This window comes from Macadamia integrifolia, unplaced genomic scaffold, assembly GCF_013358625.1.
Source record: "Macadamia integrifolia cultivar HAES 741 unplaced genomic scaffold, SCU_Mint_v3 scaffold1845, whole genome shotgun sequence".
In the NCBI taxonomy this organism is placed as follows: Eukaryota; Viridiplantae; Streptophyta; class Magnoliopsida; order Proteales; family Proteaceae; genus Macadamia; species Macadamia integrifolia.
In genome coordinates, this window is record NW_024868382.1 from 12,141 (window position 1) to 31,751 (window position 19,611).

General features: G+C 38.1%; 3 protein-coding genes and 1 pseudogene across 6 annotated transcripts; 2 read left to right on the top strand and 2 right to left on the bottom strand.

Moving 5' to 3' along the window:
* The first annotated feature begins 2,616 nt into the window (after positions 1 to 2,616).
* LOC122064986 (probable serine/threonine-protein kinase PIX13) lies at positions 2,617 to 7,452 on the top strand. 3 transcript variants are annotated; one of them, XM_042628783.1, is made up of 6 exons: positions 2,617 to 2,815; positions 3,753 to 4,099; positions 5,449 to 5,584; positions 5,800 to 5,942; positions 6,056 to 6,179; positions 6,790 to 7,452. In XM_042628783.1, exons 1-6 carry the CDS (start codon positions 2,797 to 2,799, stop codon positions 7,245 to 7,247), a joined length of 1,227 nt encoding a protein of 408 aa, XP_042484717.1. In that variant the 5' UTR covers positions 2,617 to 2,796; the 3' UTR covers positions 7,248 to 7,452. The 3 variants fall into 3 exon arrangements, with proteins under 3 accessions (XP_042484717.1, XP_042484716.1, XP_042484715.1); XM_042628782.1 differs by lacking the exon at positions 2,617 to 2,815 and adding an exon at positions 3,150 to 3,417 and having other exon boundaries at positions 3,765 to 4,099; XM_042628781.1 differs by lacking the exon at positions 2,617 to 2,815 and adding an exon at positions 3,151 to 3,417.
* A 600-nt stretch (positions 7,453 to 8,052) lies between these two features.
* On the bottom strand, positions 8,053 to 10,099 carry LOC122064989 (dehydrodolichyl diphosphate synthase 6-like). Its single transcript, XM_042628786.1, has 2 exons — positions 9,960 to 10,099; positions 8,053 to 9,064 (listed from the first exon to the last, which is right to left on the bottom strand). Exons 1-2 carry the CDS (start codon positions 10,097 to 10,099, stop codon positions 8,356 to 8,358), a joined length of 849 nt encoding a protein of 282 aa, XP_042484720.1. The 3' UTR covers positions 8,053 to 8,355.
* Positions 10,100 to 16,370: 6,271 nt separating this feature from the next.
* Positions 16,371 to 17,384, top strand: LOC122064988 (TMV resistance protein N-like). 2 transcript variants are annotated; one of them, XM_042628784.1, is made up of 2 exons: positions 16,371 to 16,648; positions 16,731 to 17,384. In XM_042628784.1, exon 2 carries the CDS (start codon positions 16,761 to 16,763, stop codon positions 17,283 to 17,285), a length of 525 nt encoding a protein of 174 aa, XP_042484718.1. In that variant the 5' UTR covers positions 16,371 to 16,648; positions 16,731 to 16,760; the 3' UTR covers positions 17,286 to 17,384. The 2 variants fall into 2 exon arrangements, with proteins under 2 accessions (XP_042484718.1, XP_042484719.1); XM_042628785.1 differs by having other exon boundaries at positions 16,739 to 17,384.
* Positions 17,385 to 18,163: 779 nt separating this feature from the next.
* The window catches only part of LOC122064991, a 19,094-nt pseudogene continuing 17,646 nt past the window's right edge, over positions 18,164 to 19,611 (bottom strand).

Below are 19,611 nucleotides of genomic sequence, written 5' to 3' on the forward strand. Positions count from 1 at the left end.
TTACATGGATGTAAATATAAATATTTTTACTTATCATAAATTTTACCTCATATAACATTAGGAGATTCAAACTATTACCAGAGGAACTTAGGGTTATTTTATAGCCCATTAGCATACATTCAATGATAAAAAACGTTTTGGGTTATGTGTTTAAGTGTTCTCGATCATTGGATGTGCGCTACACACCGAGTCACACTAAGAGGTGTCAGATCCATTGAACAACAACCCCTTGGACCACGTTTGCATGATAAACACAATGCAATGACACCCTATATTCTCTAGAATTTAAAATCCTAACTCACTAATAGAGTGAGAGAAGAGATAGAGTGAGATGCATGGAGAGAGTGCCCCCCTTTTTTTCTTTTTCTTTTTTTGGTGTGCATAAAACTCAATTCTCTGCTATTTTATTTATAGTTTAGGGTTGTTGAAAATCTTGTACCATTCAATTTATCAAGTAGTGGGATCGTATTGACTAATTAGACTGAGCTAACCCTATCTTTATTAATTATTAGGATAATCTTAAGTAAAAATAATATTTAAGTCATTAGAGAATAATTTCATTACATTTTAGTCTCTCCACTTAATGATACTACATAACGGACCTATGTGCGTAGAAATTATTATTATCACCATCTTAATCCATTCAAATAGTTTATTCATTTTATAACCATTGAACTTGAAATTTCTTCGATCACAAATGGATATATTCCTCAATATATTCACACTATAGGCAAAGTGGATTTCTTATTGAACGGCTCTTTTAGTTGCAAACAAATATAATGAATTCAATGCAATTAAATATAGGTAAGGAAATTTCAATCATTAGTATAACAAAATGCATAATATTTATCTTCAATGATCACAGGATGAACCATAAACTATTCATAAAAATCTTGTTCTTAATGCAATTGACAATCTAATTTGATAGACATAATTATAAATACTTGTATTTGTGTTTGAAATTATTATTCTTTTCAACTCACAATGTGACAATCATATAAGTAAAATGTTTAATTCTATCCCTAGTTGTGAACAGTTTCAGATAAAGCGTAACGGCATTCTAAGACCCATTCAAATAAGTGTACTCAATTTATTATTAAAATTGTTTAAATTGGGTTTGATGGACAAAATAAATCCAACATAATTTTTGAGTTTTTGATTCTGTTTTTTTCAGTCATCTTTCCAATGTAATCAATCTTATAATTAAATATTCATGTGACTTACTAAACATCAAACCCCCTTTAAAAAAAAAAAACAACAAAACAAAACAAAAACAAAACCTACAAATTAGGAGTGTTGCGACTAGTGGGTTGATTTCATGGATGAATTAACGCATCCCCTGGCCTACTCAAGGTTTCAGTTGTCATTAGAAATATGCAATGTCTTCTTTAGTTTTTTATGCTTTTCTTTTCATTTTTTAAATGATAGCTCTCAATTTTTTATGTATTTTTTTGGGTGGATGGTTCTCATGTTCATGATCTAGGAAGATGCAGGCTACTTAAGGTTGGATTTTTAGGCCTCTTCCTTTCCAGAGGAGCTCTTATCCATTATAAAATCATTTTGCCCTTTGAAGATTGACAAATTCTACCTTATGAACAGATTTGCAAAAAAAAAAAAAAACATTTATTTGTTTGAAGTATAACAGACATTCCTCATATATATATATACAACATTTTTCCATATATATATATATATATATATTTCAAAGTCTACCATGGGAATGGATCCTCTGCACATATGTTCACCTTGAGGTATATTTGAGGATCTACTAATATTTATTCTTTTTTGTTTTCATAGCTTCCCATTCTATAAAATGACAGAAAATAAAACAAGTGCTGAATCCTCACATGTAATAAACATATGTATAAAAAATTCAATCTCATCTGATACGATCCACCTTGCAAGGTAATTTAATTTTCTTTCATTCATAATCTGGCCTGTGACAGAAGCTGTGACAGTGGCTATGAAGATGGCTTATAAGATAGTTGACTAATGATGTCAAGAAGTTTTTGGGGAGCCACCGTTATCTAAACGGGGCCCACTTTATTAGAAATTCGGCTTCCATTTTAATAGTCTACTTTTTATTAAATATATATATATATATATATATATTTATAATCTACTGCACAAAGAAGAAAATGTTTTGTTCTGAAAGGTTGACTCTCGACCACGAAATGAAGGCCCGAGAATGATGCCACTCTTGGCTGAAACCCAACCTTATAGTGAAAAGGATCGGATTGTGATCTTTTGTGTTCGAAATCACTATACAAGATTTAATTATATGAGAATGAAAGCGATTTTAAGAATTCCTCCATTTACTCCTGGCAACCAAGAATATAAAAGAAGAGCAAAAAAGGATGAAAAATCTAGAAAAGAAACACTAACAGAGATGGTTGAAAATAAACTATTAGGATCAATGAGGTTAAAACAGTAACCATAGAAGCGAGGCAAGAACTGGAACAACAGCTGCGAAAGTCGAAGCTGAAACGAGACAATCTCAACGCAGCTGACTGAACAATCTACACAGGCCTACCGAACTAGAAGAATCACGGGCTAAAGTCGAAAAAATAGCATAGGACCTTTTTGGAGTATTTAGAAAACTTGTTACCCCAAATAAATAAATAAAAAGGGTTCCCACTTGACAACTTAACGAGTCAGCGACTGAGTCATCCAGAGAAACAAAAACCCAATTAACATTGGACACTCAGATTGACGGTCAGATGACAGATGACGTGAGTCTTGACATGTATTTTTTTTTCCTGTCTTTTTACTCCTCAGGGGTCAGAGGACTTGAAGATGGAAATTTGCAGAAGAGGTCAGGCTTTAGACTTTTGTTTTTTTGATTAATCTCTTCTTCACTTTAAGGCTAGTTAATGCATTTTGCGTAAAAAGTATTTGAAAAAATGCCTATGAGACTAATGAGAGAGAGAGAGAAAGACAGAGAGAGAGAGAGAGAGAGAGAGAGAGAGAGAGAGAGAGAGGTGCGAGAGGTAGGTGCGAGGTTGTCTTCTTGAACACTCGCTTGGGGACTTTGTCACCGTTCTTTGGGCGTTGACTGGAAAACCCATATGGGAAATTATAAATTCTATAAAATGTTATTTTTTAATCTTAAATGAACCACGGAAATAGTAAAAAGGGCTAAAGGAGCTGAGAAAACGTAATTCAGAACGAAGACTCATCAATAAGAAGACAGTCTACGCTTTATTTTGTTCCCTTCACCTTCTTCAGTTCTTCTCCTTCTCCCACTCTTTCCATTATCTCTCCTTATCTGTCTTTGTGGCTCTCTCCCTCTCCCCCCCCCCCCCCCCCCCCCTCCCCCTCTCAAAGGGGAAAAGAGTATCGATATGGGAAATTGCTGGGGTGCTCAAGTTCAGGTTAATAATCGCAGCCCAAGTACAATCAGACCTTCTACTCCTTGTAAGCTCATTCCCCACCCCCAAAAAATTAGAAAAAAAAAGTTGAATTTGTTGTGTTGAAAACTTTTAAGCCCCCTTTACTATGTTTCCTAAGATGGGTTCCCCCAGTTTTTTCGATTCCAATTCTATACTGGGCAAATTTCCTTCTTTTTTTTGTTTTTGTTTGTTTGTTTGTTTGATTGTACCTTTTAGAATCTTTGGTAGAATGTTATGATTGTTAATTTTGTCTCTGCATTCCATTGTACTTCTGAAATTCTGATTCCTCTGTTCCAAATGGATTCTTTTGAAAAAATAGCGGCTTTTTTTAGTGAATCTCACAGGAAATCTCTGTTCTAGTCTTCCCAACAGTTACATCAAACAATGACAGCGGCAACGATAGTGGGTTTTCGAGCAGCACCGCTACTCAAAGTCGATTCTCGGCGTGTGGAAGCAGCGTCGATGAGTCTTTCCCTAATGGTCACATCTTGCCCACACCAAACTTGAGGGTTTTCAGCTTCTCTGAGCTCAAGTCAGCCACCAGAAACTTCAAACCTGATTCTATGCTTGGAGAGGGTGGTTTCGGTAGGGTCTTCAAGGGTTGGCTTGATGAGAAGACCTATACGCCTTCGAAGATCGGTAGTGGTATGGTCGTGGCTGTAAAGAAATTGAATCCAGAAAGCATGCAAGGATTGGAAGAATGGCGGGTAATCCTTATTTGTTCATCACTTTTAGAAACTTAAATCTTTAATCCTCTCCCTGTAGCTCTATCCTCCATTGCAGATTTTTTCATTTAATTTCCTGTTCTAATTAGAAATTAATATGATGTTCTTATCTTAAAAATTAATTTAATTTGCATATTTATTATTGTTGATGAGATGGGCTTAGTTGGATTTTATTACTTTGTTTAGTTTAATGGTTGCAACTTGCCACGCCACTAATTATTTAATTAGTTAATTAAGAATCACTTTCCTTCAATGAAATGATGAATATGATATAATTTTTTAGAGTGATCTCTGAGCTGGTGGGGTGGGGAACCAGCCATAGCGAGGATGGGAGAGTCATCGATAGGAGGCGGAGAGGAGCGAGAATGTCAAGAGGAGAGAGAATATTGGCCTATCGGCTCAGAGATCCTTTTCCCCTTTTCCATGTAGCTATCTAACAAACACTTTTTTCATGGATTCAAAGTTCAGATTCATTCTCTCTATTCCTGTTTGTTTTACTTTTTAAAGTTTATTTCCTTTTGCTTATGGTTTATTACGCCCTCAGATTATGTATAATAGGTAGTTTGGTGTTTAGATAATCAACAAAGGTGGCAGCAGCCCATCATCAATGATAAGACCTTGACCTCCTAGACACAGATTGGTGGATTTTACTTAGAAAATCGTGTCTTAATTTCCCTTTGACATAGATAATGAGGAGAAAAGATTAAAAACGAAAGAACACACATCGAACCGCACCTAATTATAGTCGGATTAGGATGAATGTACTGTTGGCCCATCACTTGGTAAAATTAAACAGTATTCATTTGGAGAAAACAAATGTTAAATAAAAATGAAACTGAGAAATCAAAGGGAAAGATTCGTTTATGAAGGTGTTACATACTAATGAATTTTTGCACCTTTTGCTTTCTTTTTTCCTAGTGATTTTGTATGGTTTTTGGTCTGATGTGTAGCTTTCACCTTTTGACTTGGTTATTTTCTTTAGAAAAAGAAAGAACCTTGTGGTTTTGAGGGTTTATGTTTTGATCTCAAGGCACTTGGCTCTTTTTCCTTGTGATATTACATGGCTTCCCAAAAGAAAGATCAAAATCCTTTTAATGCTTTATAGGTCTGTTCTACATTTTGTTGGCAATAACAATCTTACAGCATCAATCCAGTTTGAATGTCTGTTGCTGGTTGGTTGGTTAATTTCACCATTGTTACTATTAGAAGTTTTAGTTGGCATATGGCAGTGGCAGCAAAGAAGAGATTAAAATTGGATTTCATTGTTATTTTTTATTTGGAGACTGATTTGATTCCCTATATTGATTTGGTATACTTCGAATTTGGTTCAGTCAGAAGTGAATTTCCTGGGGGGCCTTTCTCATCCCAACCTTGTAAAGCTCCTGGGTTACTGTATAGAGGATAAAGAACTCTTACTTGTTTATGAGTTCATGCAGAAAGGAAGCTTGGAGAACCATCTTTTCAGAAGTAAGAAGTCCTTCCTAATCCTAAGCTCTCTTCTGATTCACATTATCTTTATTTATTGATTCAGAATCGAGATAGGCTTTTGGACTATTCTTTGATCAAAGATCCAAAGTTGGTTGCTAGGGACCTGTTAAATCCAAGCTTACATTTAGGGAGAATTCCTTTGCAAGCAAAGCTATCCCTCTAGGCTAACTTAATGGTATGCTATTCTGATGCAGGGTGTTCGGCTGTTCAGCCACTTTCTTGGACTATACGGCTCAAGATAGCATTAGGGGCTGCTCGAGGACTGGCTTTCTTGCATGCCTCGGATAGGCAAGTCATTTATAGAGACTTCAAGGCCTCCAATATACTACTCGATGGGGTAAAACCTTGTGCTTCAAAACCTGTTTAACTATTAGATAGTGGTGGCAATTTTACTTATGAATTAGAACAGTCTTTTAACTGTGATTTTTATCATTTTTTGTTTCTGTGCAGAATTATGATGCAAAAATATCAGATTTCGGGTTGGCGAAATTTGGGCCCTCAGGAGGTGAATCACATGTGACAACACGAATTATGGGCACCTACGGATATGCTGCACCTGAGTATGTTGCCACAGGTAGTTCCATGACTCATCTTCAGATCCTCTTTTTCCCTGTCCTGCTATGCTTTCCTCCACATAGACTGATAAACCAGTCTATAAGACATGCTGTTGGCCAGCCACCCATTGGATGAACATAGCCTAAATTGTAACATAATTCATAATGGGATAGGCTGAAAGAACTCGACCAAACCAGCTCCAAGTTTAAAATCTTTGTGAGCGACAATATTAAATTTTCTGGCTTTAAGACTCTTTAATCTTAGGCATATGCTTAATTCATGTGGTTAATGAAATGAAAATGGAGCACATCTCTGTCTCAGCCTGCTTGATTTTATCTGTGGCTAGATGGGTTAATTGCTTGGTCTATTAGGTAAAGATAGTTTCCAAAGTAATGCCATTCTTCTTGACATACAAGAAAAGCTTGAATTCAAGCTTTGCTGATCCATCTAGTTATCCCCTTCTTGTAGATTTGAGCATAAACTACCTAAATTAGGGAAAGAAATAAGTTACTGTAGAAATCTATTACTTTTCATTGCATACTATGAAGCTGTAATGTTACGATATGTTTTCAATTAGCCGAAATGCATTTGAGCTAAACGAAAAACATACACATGCGCTTATTGAACAGGCCATCTTTATGTTAAGAGTGACGTTTATGGCTTCGGAGTGGTTCTTCTTGAGATGCTAACGGGGCTACGAGCACTTGACCCAAACCGTCCTAGTGGGCAGCATAATTTGGTAGACTGGGCAAAGCCAAATTTAACTGACAGAAGAAAGTTAAAAACTATAATGGATGCTCGGATGGAAGACCTTTATCCCATAAAAGGTGCATTACTAGCTGGGAAATTGAGTCTGCATTGTCTTGAAACTGATCCTAAAAGCCGTCCATCCATGAAAGAAGTTGTGGAGAAATTGGAACAGATTGAAGCCATTAAGTTGAAAGCCAAGCCAGATTCAAGAACCAGTTCTGAACATCCTACTGCTCATCACCATGGTCAGCACACTCAACAGCAGCATCGTTCCCCGCTTCACCCGAAGCACGATGGCATTGGCAGAGGAGGTCGTATGCATGTGAGCGTGAGATGACTTCGTCTTCGTCTCCAACTTCCCACGAATGCATTCATCTGTGTAATTGTTTCCTAATATTAGAAGGATCCCAATTTTTTTTTCTCAAGTGTTACTTTTTGTAGTTAATATACATGGTCTTGTACTTGTGCCTATGTGATGGATTGTGGTAGTCAAATTAATTGTATTAGATAACCAATATCAGAAAGGGAGATTATTTTTTGAACATTTCTTTCTTGAACAGATGTTTGTTCCAAACAAAAACTTTCTGGATTAAAACTGGGACTCTGAAGATGATAACTTCTGCTGTTAAAGGGCATAATGTCAATACTTTGAAACCCTGATTCACAACCATAAACCAACCCCCTCCCCCCAATCTTTACAGCAGCATTGATCTTTTTTTAATAATGGCATTCTGGGGTGTGGCATTATAAGTTTTCCTAAATAATAAGGAAACTCTTCATTATCTAGGTTGGAGTTGAATCTTTAAGCTTAATTGTTGAATGGGTCACATTTGGTTTGTAAGTTTCTGTTAAGTCATGTGGTCAACGGTCAACTTAGTCACTATCATACTGAATGCAGTGACCCGGTAATCACGGATTGTAATTTGGGTTGGGATTAGAATATTAGATAATACATAATACTCAGTTCAAACCGAAGTCCGCCGGCCACTTGTCAACTTGGCAGGTGATTTCACACATTTGGACCAGACCCCTAGTCTCAAAAATAAAGTCAAAAGTTAGGTTGGGTTTTTTTTTATTAATTTTTTTTCTTATAATAATATATAATGCTCCAAAAAAAAAAAAAAAAAAAGGGAAATAATTTATATCGGCAAGTGTAGTGTATTATATTGCTAGACTCAAAAGACCACAATTCATCAACTGTGCTAGGCAGTTGTTATTGTCCCTTCCCAAGTCATTACTCCATCACGGAACTAAAACCCCTCTTATTCTTCGTCATGGAATGCATCCATTGAATCAGCTCTTCCAACTTTAGGCCACGGCCTCCACAAGGTGTAATGTGGGACTAAAACCCCTACCATTACTAACCATGGAGGACACTCACTACATCATTAACCCTAACATGGAACTCTCTTACTAATACAAGAACTAAATAACTATTTACAACATTATTCTTCTTTCTCCATCTTCATCTTCTTCATCTGCTTCTTCTTTTGATTCTCTAAATAAGGATGAATCCTCTGGAAGTTCAAGACAGCCCAAACCAGATGCCGTAAAGAGATCTCCGGCCAAAGTGCTGCCGGAGAATACAAGTAACAGTAAGTAGTCTGCCACAAGAAAAAATTACTAAGCCGAGCTTCTCCAGAAGTCCTGATCAAGATATCTGGTTCAGGACATATACCCATATCCATATGCTTCTCTAAATCTTCAACACTCACATTATAATCAATTGGGTCATTTTCCATAACCTTCTTCTCTCTACAACATTCATAAACAGCTCTAACAATCTCATTAGTAGAGGTATAAGAAATACAGATATTGAATACGAAATTGTTGTTATTAGCAGTAGCTGACTCAACTTCTTCTGCAAGAACTCGAAGTGAGTCATTGAGAAGCTTTAAATCTCCTATGAAAAGAACCCTTATGCCATAACTGTGGAGGATGGTTTGATCATCAAGTATAGCTTGAAGCTTCTCCTGTAGGAGATCCATTACTAGCTTCACTTCATGGGGACGACGTCTGAAATTGTCGATGCTGAAGGCATAAATGGAGACGTAGTGGATGCGTAGCTCGTAGCAGTACTTGAGGATGGAGATGAGTGATAAGGTTCCAGCTCTGTAACCTGCCTCCAGACTCAGATTCTGCTTCTTTGCATACCTGAGAGGAGTATAGAGGAGTCAATTGGTTCGGTTCAAGATACAATATATGGAAATCAAATCGAATCGAACTGAACGGTTTGACTTTTGGATCAATTTTTTTAGTCGGTTTTAACCCATTCTGTATTCAATTTGAGCCATATTTGCATGATTTTAGCCTTTAGGTATGGATATTGGATTGCCCATATCAGTATTGTTAACCATCGATTCTTGATACCTGATCGATACCATATCAGTGAAACAGTATGAACCAAAGGTAAAAATGTTAAAAATTTTGAATTTTTAGGAAATTCAAAGGCAAACCTGTCTGATCCAAGTAGATACATGTTGATCCGTATTGATATCAAATCAGTTTTTGAGATAACTGATATCGATACTATATCCATCATATTTTAGGTGATTGGGCAAACTTTTACTTGTTAGGGTCATAATCCATCGAAAACTTTCAATATATTAAAAAAAAAAAAAAAATCTAGGTGGAGGGTTCCCTCTCGATGTCCGTATGTAGTTTCAGGTGTTGGAAGGGGTATTATAGAAAACTTGTCATATAATGGGTATTTAGGACATTTTATAGAGGTGTACTATAGTAGTCTGGGTGAAGGAGTGCAATTTCGATTTTATGCTAACACGTGAGGATCTTTTCACCTAGAATTTATCATCCACATTGATTAAAACATTAGAAATGAATATAAATTATTTGGTTAAACTCGGTTTGATGCTAATAAACCGTAATCGAACTATGAAAAGATTTCATGTTTTGAAACCAAAATCGAACCAATTTATTTTGATTCGATTCGATTTGATGCTAATCAATCCGAACCGAATCAAAAAAGTTTAAATAGCCGGATTCGGATTCGGATTCCGATTCGGATTTGGTTCTAAATTGGCAGCCTTACCTGCGGTTGCCGTCCATAATGAAGGCGACGTGTGTTGGGATGGGACCCACGGAGAGTATTCGGAAGAAGAATTTTCTGAAGAAACCCCCCAAATTTTCCAATATTCCACTGCTACTCCTCGCGCTGGCCGTCATCGCCATTAATTCTGTGATTTTTGGACAAATTTTTTTTTCTTTTTTGTAAATGTGAAACTAAAACTAGATTGAAGCAACGAGGACGGGGCAGTATAAATGTCCAGAGGGGCAGAAAGGAGGAGAAATATCTGGTTGTGCTCTTTCTGTGAAGTCATATTAAACTCATCATCTCTCTTGGTTGGTGCTAATATAGAATTTAGAGATGGGCTGGTAGTTGATGTTTTGGTTAGGAATGCACAACGTATGAGAAGAAACAATATTTTTGCATCTTTACTGCCTCAATGGCATAGATTAAGGCTGTGTTTGATATGCATTTTCATAATAGATTCTGGTCTAGAACGTCTTCTTTATTTTCTCGCTTTAGAATACATTCTAAAGAGCATGAACAAGAGCATGAACAAGAAAGAGAGAGAGAGAGAGAGAGAGAGAGATCCCCTCCTTAAAGGTAGAGTATTTTTTAAATGGAAATTTTTTTGCTGTTACCCAGGCTTAGAAATAGAATAATTCACTTACCATTTGGTTTTTGGCTAAGCTCATATAGAAATTGAGAAAATTAGTTTTTTTTTTTTTTTTTTAACTAATATTCCACAGTTTATAAGCCCAGTCCATAAGGCAAACGGGTTGGGCTTGTAATGCTTGGGCTAGTCGCATCACATCCCCACCCCTCTCATAGCTTAGCTGGGAAAATAAGGACAAGTATTTGAACAGTGAAAGGAAAACTTGGGATTGTCATATTTTAGATCGGCTGAACCCAGCCAAATGTCATGTCTAAGCTTGGCAATCTGAAGCTGGACAGGACTCAGCTCTAAGAGACCAGCCCAAAACCCAGATGAGTTAGGCCTTGAGGCTAGCTCCAGTCTTGAGAGTTCGGCCTCCTTATAAAGGCCAACCTACCAGGATTGGACTTAAAAGAGTAATCCTCAGCTTAAGTCTATCTGATGTGCACTATAGGCTACCATACAAAGGCAGAGGGGATAACTGCCAGCACACACCATAGGACTATAATCTCAACTGAAATCAGATCCCCTAGAACAAGCGATCCAGGTATAGCCTTTGATGCAGAATTGAAGACATATACTAGAAAGAAGAAGAGGGTCGACCACCACCATAGTGGCTGAGGTCGACTTGGTGGTCGACCAAGGTTGTTTCCTAGCCCAGAGTTTGGGTATTAATGGGGATTTAGTTTCTAATTTTAGCTTCTAGTTTTGGTCCAATATTAATTTCTAATTCCAGTCTATATTTAGTTTCATTTTCATTAGTTTACAATTTCAGTTTTTTAGTAACTACATGTTAGTAGTTTTGTTAATTCAGTTTTAGTAACTTTGAGTTACTATTATTTGTAAACACTCCCCATCATTATTTTAAATATAGGAGAGCACACACTATAGCCCACGATTTATGTTTGACAAAAAAACTCTTGTTTGCTGCTACCGCTGGCTTCTATGGCTGCTCCTTGTGTTTGATCAAGGTCTAGGGACTAATGTTTGATCCAGTCAACACTCTGCGGTGAGAAGTCCAAGTGGATCTTCATATTTTCTGGTCTTCTCATTGTTCCTAATCTCATTTAGCTTGTCAGATAAGTGATCTAATCTATCTGCAGAATTTCAGATAAGCATGCAATACAATTATTGCGTAGATAATAACAACGTACTTAAATCCATGAAGAATAATAACTCCTCAAATCTCTTTCGTATGCTCCTTGTACAACACGATCAATGTTGGTTTGGTCTACCTCTTTCCCTTTTGTTTTTTTGTTTTTTTTGGTAAATTAGCATCACTTAATGAGTCAGTGATAACTATATATAAGGATGAGGGTAGGGACCAACCCTGCAATAAAATTAAGGAAACAATACCTTAGGTCCACATATAGTAATAAATATTTCATACCATTAAGGTGTGCTAATAGAATCCAATATCTCCATAGAGATCACTCACCAAATATATTGTATTATTTCTGCTTACTCCATCTGTAGTCAACACCACTAAACCGGTTTTGAAAACAAATCTTTGACTATGCTAGCCCACTTAATTGGAAATCTTACACTCAAGGCTTGTGAATACGAAGAAGAAAGGAGCAAAGTGAATAACAAGAAGAATGGGCGATGGAAGGAGAGGGATTCCAGTACTCTAGGTTGCAGAAAGCCATTTTTATGGTTACCTGCAGTGGGTTGAAGAGTAACGGCCAACGGGGAGAGCTTTTATAACATGAGAATGATGAGTATGGATAAGCTTCGCGTACATGGCGAGTAATTACTCTTATTTTATTACATGTTTTCTTAAAAAAAAAAATAATAATAAATAAAAATGGAAACAGGTCACCCAGCCATCACTGTCCCTGGGGTCTGACTCCCTGCCCAAAGCAACAATAATTGCTTAGTGCAGTTGGTGAGCTATGGTGTGCAAAAAACTCATGCTCACTATGAGGTCTCGAGTTTGAATCTCATAGTTGTTACCTACTTCCCTCCCTATCTATAAAAAAAGAAAAAAAAAAGCTTGCCAAAGGGCCAAAGCTATATGAGAAAATGACCACAGGTCTATCGGGTATAGATTGTACCTAGTTGGGTGGTTTTTTTGGAGAAGCAACCACAACCCTTGGATTCTCTAGGGACATGTGTCGTTTGCTTAAGCCAAAAAACAGAAAGAACCAAACAGACAATCAGACGAACAGATGGAAATGGACACAACCGACCAATGAGAGCAGGCACGTGCCCATGACCCTAAGACCAAGACCCCACACGAGCAAGGGAGAAAGAGAATCAGAAGAACATACAACCATACAAACAAACGAATAGACTCACATCTTACTAGTGTCAACAAGGACATACGTAACTGCACCTAATCCTAGAAGAGACTAACCCCATCAGGGTAAACTGGTCAATAACCCTTTAGGTTAACCATGGTCATAGTTGGGTTGGTCCAATGGCTAACCATGGTTGAGTTAGTCATTAGAACATCGGTTACTTGACTAAGAAGTAACCACAGGTTAATAGTTAGGATCTCAGCGTGCATGAGAAGAAATCCGCCAACCGTTAGGATCTCGGCGTGCATAGGTAAAATCTGCCATGTCATCAAATTAGCCACTTCAGCCCCAATGAAGGCAAAGTTTCACATGAGCGGAGCATCGCATAGGAAAAGGACTCTCGGGCCAATGAAAGAAGGGAGGAGACGTAATATACGGAGGACCCAAGTAAAGAAAGAAGGTAGAATCCTCAGAGCTCAAGAGTGATCTTTCCTTTCTCTTCACCAATTATGATTTGAGATTGGGATAGCATTTTCTAGAGATTGGCTCCGGGGTTAGTTCTTCATCTGTGACTTCCAGGTCACGTGGAGACAGGAATATGCAGCAATAGTTTCTAATTTCTATTTTATGAGACTAGGATTTTTGTTTCTATGAAACCATAGAGGAAAAATTTAACCGTTCAATTAATAATTTAATTTTGATTTCATTATATAAAATCATTTAATAAACGAATAACCGGTATCAACGGTTTGCTCTCAACAACTCAGTGGTTCTCCTGCCATCATGTCATCATTTACTTGAATTTTATTACAGTAATTTCAGCCATCAACGGCTCATGCTCCGGAGTCTGGCCTTGACTCTCGAGTAGGTTACCTCAAGAGTATCCACATTATCCTTTCCATCAGCGATGTATCCATCATTTTGTTTATTATTAAAGAGAATATAGGTGAGTGGTTAGATTTTATTCCCCTTTTCTACAACTAAAACAACTACAACAAAAAGTTCCTTTCCTTCTTTTTCTTTTTCTCTTTTCGACATTCAATCTCACAGGAAAATTCAGCAGGACAACTATAAGGCCATAAATGTTGTATGAAACTGAATGTTGGACAAGAACATATAAACAAAATAATTGTAATTTTAATAAGGACATTGAAGGATGAGTGGAAGAACCAAAAAGGCAATAAGAAATGAAAAAAAAAAAATCAAGATGATAAGGAAGTGGCTTTAATGGAATAAAACTTGGATAGACATTTGATGAGGTATGGGCATTTGCAACGGGCTCCTTGAGTGCACTGTGCACCATTAAGGAGGAGACACATGATGCAAATTAAATGGGTGAAAAGACCAATGAGTAGACCAAACTTTACTTGGGAAGAGGTAGGTATAAATGATATGAATAGCTTTGGATTGATCACAAACATGGATTTTAACAAGGTGAAATGTAAAAAAAAATAGCTGTTTGAGTGACCATTTAGTTAGGAAAAGGCTTAGTCAAGTTGAGTTCAGTACACTCTTTATCTCTCTAGGTCTTTAGATCTCAAGATCAGTCAGATTAATTCTTCGATGTCTATAGTATCCTTCACACGGTTTGACATTTGTATATAAATTGCAACAACTTGATGCAGATAAGGCTACCCTTACCTAGTCGAACTAGCATGACCAACTTTGGAAGCCAAGAGCCAAAAAGAACCGGTTTAGCCCATGGTTTTGGTCTAATAAGAGTTGGAAATAAAATTAATTGTTACTTAGTATTTTATTTCGTGCTTTTTATTTTCCAGATTTGAATATAGGAGTTAGGATTTATTTCATTTGCATTAATTTCATTTTATGGTTATTACCTAGTTTAGGCTAGATACTATGCTAGTAAATTTTCTAATTTCATGTCTTTATTTTCTATATATTGGCTATAGTCGATGGACATGTAGAGAATGATGAATTAATTATTTTGGTGAAATTGTGGTTTGCTTGGAGTCAAAGTTGTTGAAAAAGGCATAAGAAGAAAAGGGGCAAAGAAAAAAGTCGATCATCGGACATTGAATACAAGTCTAATAGAGTTTTTAATTTCATGTTTTTATTTTCAATATATTGGTCGTAGTCGATGGACATGTGGAGAATGATGAATTAATTATTTTAGTAAAATTGTGGTTTGCTTAGGATCAAAGTTGTTGAAAAAACGCATAAAAAGAAAGGGACAAAGAAAAAAGTCGCTCATCGGAGGTTGAGCACAAGTTGGAGTGGAAGTCGTTGAGAAAGGCATGAGAAGAAAAAGAGCAAAGAAAAAAGTCGGCCATCGGACATTGCGCTCCCTTGTGCTCCTGATTTTTTCTCTTTGTTATTATTAGTTGGTGACAATGGCTTCTCAAAGCTGAAGACAAGACCTACCTGCTTTTTCTGAAGACAGAGAAACGAGAAATTGTCCATTGTTTCACAACTTCACACCCACTTTTTGTAAGGAGAGAGATTCTGTCAAAAATGTCTTGAGTAGCTTCAAGGAAACATGGTCGTAATGCATTTAAAAGATCCCCTATTCTTCATGTATGGTACTTCATCATCCTATACACAATGGTTGCGAAATGACCATATTGAAGATGTTTGTGTGTCCCTTTGGTCACGCCCATTAGCATGTACATGCATTGTTAGATAGTGTTTTATTATCATATATATATGGAAAAGAGTTCTCTGTTTGGGAACATGGCTCCTGCACTAACGCATGGGCCAATAGGAGCGCACTCAGAAGGTATTTCCACCTTTCATGGGGGTGGGTGGTCATTTTGCCCCCTTTGTGTTTAGGCACAGGTCTTACATTCATGGACAGAGTCCTTTTTGGGAAGTGCTTCATGTGGAGAGTGTGGTTCTTGCGTGTGCCCGATGCCTAATGAGAGTGCACAGGGAAGCATCCATATAGATGTCATTTTCCATTTTTATGAAGAGTGGGGCTGGTCATTTCGCCCCCATGTGTATAGGCACAGAGGCTATGCTGCCTTTCATGCTTCTTCTTCTCATATATGGGAAAAAAGGAATAGGGGAGATTTATTTTATCGGCTTGTTATTGTGTTTTGTTATGTTTTTGGACTAATTTCAAATTCTTATCAAATTATTACGGCTTGATTTTTATCCAAATTTCACCTTATCTCGGCTTCATTTCAAATGTGTAATTATCCATCGTGGCCGATTTTATCCGTTCATGTTAGATTTGGGTGGGACTAGGGACCCGGATCCTTTCTAGTGCTTCATTACACCTAATGCACGTCAAATGGCTGGTAGTACACATCCCTGGCCGTCAGATGCGCAATGATTACACTAGTGCACTTAAAAGATCTGATTACCCAATACAACCAATGTGCATCCGACAGCCAGGGATGTGCACCCTGTGTTGCTAGCCGTGCGATGCGCAGTGGGCACGGAAGAGGTCACCCATATCTTAGACGTAAACCTAAACCTCCTCTGGCAGAGAATCTTTTCTTTCCCTGGAATGTAAACATCATATTAATTATCTTTATTTTTTTCGTAGAATGTAAACATCATATTATCACTTAAAAGAAATAGACTGTAGGAGCGAGATTTTCTTTTTCTTGGTAGAAAGCGATGATGATTCTTCGTGGACGGACGCGCTTTTACGAAAGCTCTCGACCTTTTTGCGAGAAGTCTTTCAACGAACTGGAGGAAAACTGACGAGAGAGAGAGAGAGAGAGAGAGAGAGAGAGAGAGAGAGAGAGAGAGAGAAAGACTTTAGTAGACAAAAGAAAGAAAAAGTCTCCTGATGGGCATGTTTAGCGAAAGTGATAGAGGAACGTGTTCCCGGAGCCGGAGCACAGGTACCTCTTCGCCACTAACTTTTTGGGAATTTTTCTTCTTGTACCAAAGATTTACATAACAAACATCATTCACATTTGAAAGGCGACCAGGCAATTTGATTAATTTGATAGAATGAAAGCTCCTCATGAGGGCTCTTCTTCATCCTCTTCTGGTTTGAGTTATGAAGTGTTCTTGAGCTTTCATGGCAAAGACGTTCGCCACGGTTTTTTCGATCACCTCTACAATGCCTTGGTTTATGCTGGAATTCGAACTTTCAGGGACGAGGATGAACTCCACAAGGGAAACAAGATTAGCCTGGAACTACTCGCTGCAATTCAGGAGTCAAGAATCTCCATTCCTATCTTCTCGAAGAACTATGCTTCGAGCAAATGGTGTCTCAATGAGCTAATCGAGATATCTGAATGTAGACGAACAATGAATCAAATCGTCGTGCCCATTTTCTACAAAGTTGAACCTAGGGATGTGCGAAACCAGACCGGGAGATATATGAAGGCCTTTGAGGAACATCAGATGCGCTTCGACGAGACAACGATACAAAAGTGGGAGACGGCTCTGAGAGAGGTTGGAGAATTGGGTGGATGGGACTTGAAGGTTAACCCGTTAAGTTCAACAGTTCCATTTTGGCTCCATATTTAAGGGTTAATGTTTTCGACCAAAAAAATTTTAAGGTCATATTTCGCTAATGTTCTTGGATTGCATTTAATTGAATAGAAGAAAAGATTAACCACTTGAGTACATGCACTTATATAATAGTATATAGTATATTTTTGTATTTTATCTTAATAGTGCTTGGAGGGGTATTTTGGTTGTTGACCATTCTTCATACTATCCGATTTCCATAAAAATACCAAATATTTATCAAACATATTACACAAACAGGTTAGGTATGATTTTTCATCATTTTAGGAATATTTTTTAAATCCTTTTTCATGCATTTTTAGTATAATATTGCATAGTTAGAATAAATGGTAGATTATAGGATTTCTTTTCCTTTTAGGGTTTTTGATATTTTTTGGTATATTCCATGGCACCTACTAGCCTTCTTTTTACAGTGCTGTTGGATTTAGGTGAGATCATGACCCTTGCATATTTAGGTAGATTTCAAAATTTGAATCTTGTACTAACCTTACTTTTGTAGTGTTGCCGGAATTCTGTAAGTTTCCTTACTTTTTCCGGCTTAATAAAGTGGCACACAATTTGATTTGTTTCCTTTTCTGGTTGTGTAGCTTAAGAATATTTATCATTTTATTAAAACACCAAATAATTAAGAAGATTGGTTTAACTGGGTAGGACATGGTGCACAACACTTTCTCCGGATTATAACCTGAACTGCTTACGATCGGCCAGTTCAAATGGAATCATATTTTGAAAAGAATAAATAGATGTCCTAGGCTTGAACCTAAGTGGCGACTCTAAGCATAAAAAAAGGAATATTCAACATTCTGCGAAGGACTGCAGAAGGAAAATTTTGATGCAGTCACTGTTCTCACATGGGCCAATTTAGACCTTCCATAGATATTGAACACCTTTCTTCATAGCACAAGTACATGCACAAACCAGAAAAATTTTCTTGATTTGATGGTCCAGTAAAACTTCTGCCTTAACCACAACAATGAAATTGAAACTAGGGCTATTCATATTTGAGATAGGCTGAACCCAGCCAAAGGTCATATCTAAGCTTGGCAGTCTGAAGTTGGGCAGGGCTCAGACCAAGAGACCAGCCCAAGCCTAGATGAGTTGGGCACAGAGGCCAGCTCTGCCTCCTTATAAAGGTCGACCTACCAAGATTGGGCTTGACTAATCCTCAGCCTAGCCAGCTTGTGTGCACTATAGGTTACCATACAAAGGCAGGGGATAGGCCGCCAGATCCTCCACGTCAACAGTAGAGGGCAGTGAGGGTCCCAGCCGTTGGATGGACCCAGCCATGCATTGGGGTGCATGCCAGGGTCCATCCGACGGCTAGAACCCTCACTGCCCTCTACAGCCACCGTAGAAGGATCCGGCCTCAGGGGATAGCTGCCACCACAGATTAGTTGGTGTTGAGCAATCAACCTTGTAGCTCTCGCAGAGTTTTCATTGCTTGCTTGCTCTTTCCTAATGGAGATCTGCCCATGCTGACAAAAAAGTCCATGGAGACCTCGGCCAATTCTTAGACATAAGGAACACAAAACAAGAATATGCTGTCGAACCTGGCTCTGTACCACCTTGGACCATTCATTCTGTTCAACCAAGTAGCACTCCTTAAGTCAGCGAAAAGGGTTTGGGTAGGGGAGAGGGTGTTTTGATTGAATCATGAAGCCCCTAGAATCAGCATGGAATCCAGGCGTGGGTCCTTGCACCGCAGGAATGCTACCAGTTCCAAAGCCATGTGAATCTGGCATGGGCCCTTGCATCGCAGGAATGCTACCAATTCCAAAGCCACTTGAAACAGCATGGAATCCAGGCATGGCCCCTTGAACCGCAGGAATGCTACCAGTCCCAAACATGTAGGCCCTTGGATCAATGTGGAATCCAGGCATGGGCCCTTGCACCGTAGGAATGCTACCAGTTCCAAACATGAAGCCCCTTGAATCAGCATGGAATCCAGGCCTGGGCCCTCACACCTCAGGAATTCCACCATCTCCTACCATGAAGCCCCTTGAATCAGCATGATGTCCAGGCCAGGGCCCTCGCACCTCAGGAATGCTACCAGTACTCATCAGTGGTACCTCAGGAGCAATCTTATATCAATGCCCACGTCTCTCAGCAATAACCCGGTGCTTCTCAGTCCAGTCAGGGCGGCTCCAAAGGAAAAGTGGTGGTGGCTTCAAGTTCCACTGATCCATTAGCTTGTCATTCACATCCACAGATCCAGGTAGGTAAAAAGACTGCAAAGGAAGTTCATTGTTTTAGCTTGCTAAAGCACATCCATCTGTAATATGCCCCCCCTACCCAAAAAGGAGAAGAGGAGAGAGGGGGAGGG

Bases quoted from the DNA above. Each gene is read 5' to 3' on its own strand.
- LOC122064986 (XM_042628781.1), top strand. From the start codon at position 3,345: ATGGGAAATTGCTGGGGTGCTCAAGTTCAGGTTAATAATCGCAGCCCA. The intron at 4,100-5,448 runs GTAATCCTTATT...AATTTGGTTCAG, and splicing joins AAGGATTGGAAGAATGGCGG to TCAGAAGTGAATTTCCTGGG. The intron at 5,943-6,055 runs GTAAAACCTTGT...GTTTCTGTGCAG, and splicing joins CCAATATACTACTCGATGGG to AATTATGATGCAAAAATATC.
- LOC122064989 (XM_042628786.1), bottom strand. From the start codon at position 10,099: ATGGCGATGACGGCCAGCGCGAGGAGTAGCAGTGGAATATTGGAAAAT. The intron at 9,065-9,959 runs GTAAGGCTGCCA...TACTCCTCTCAG, and splicing joins ATTATGGACGGCAACCGCAG to GTATGCAAAGAAGCAGAATC.
- LOC122064988 (XM_042628784.1), top strand. From the start codon at position 16,761: ATGAAAGCTCCTCATGAGGGCTCTTCTTCATCCTCTTCTGGTTTGAGT.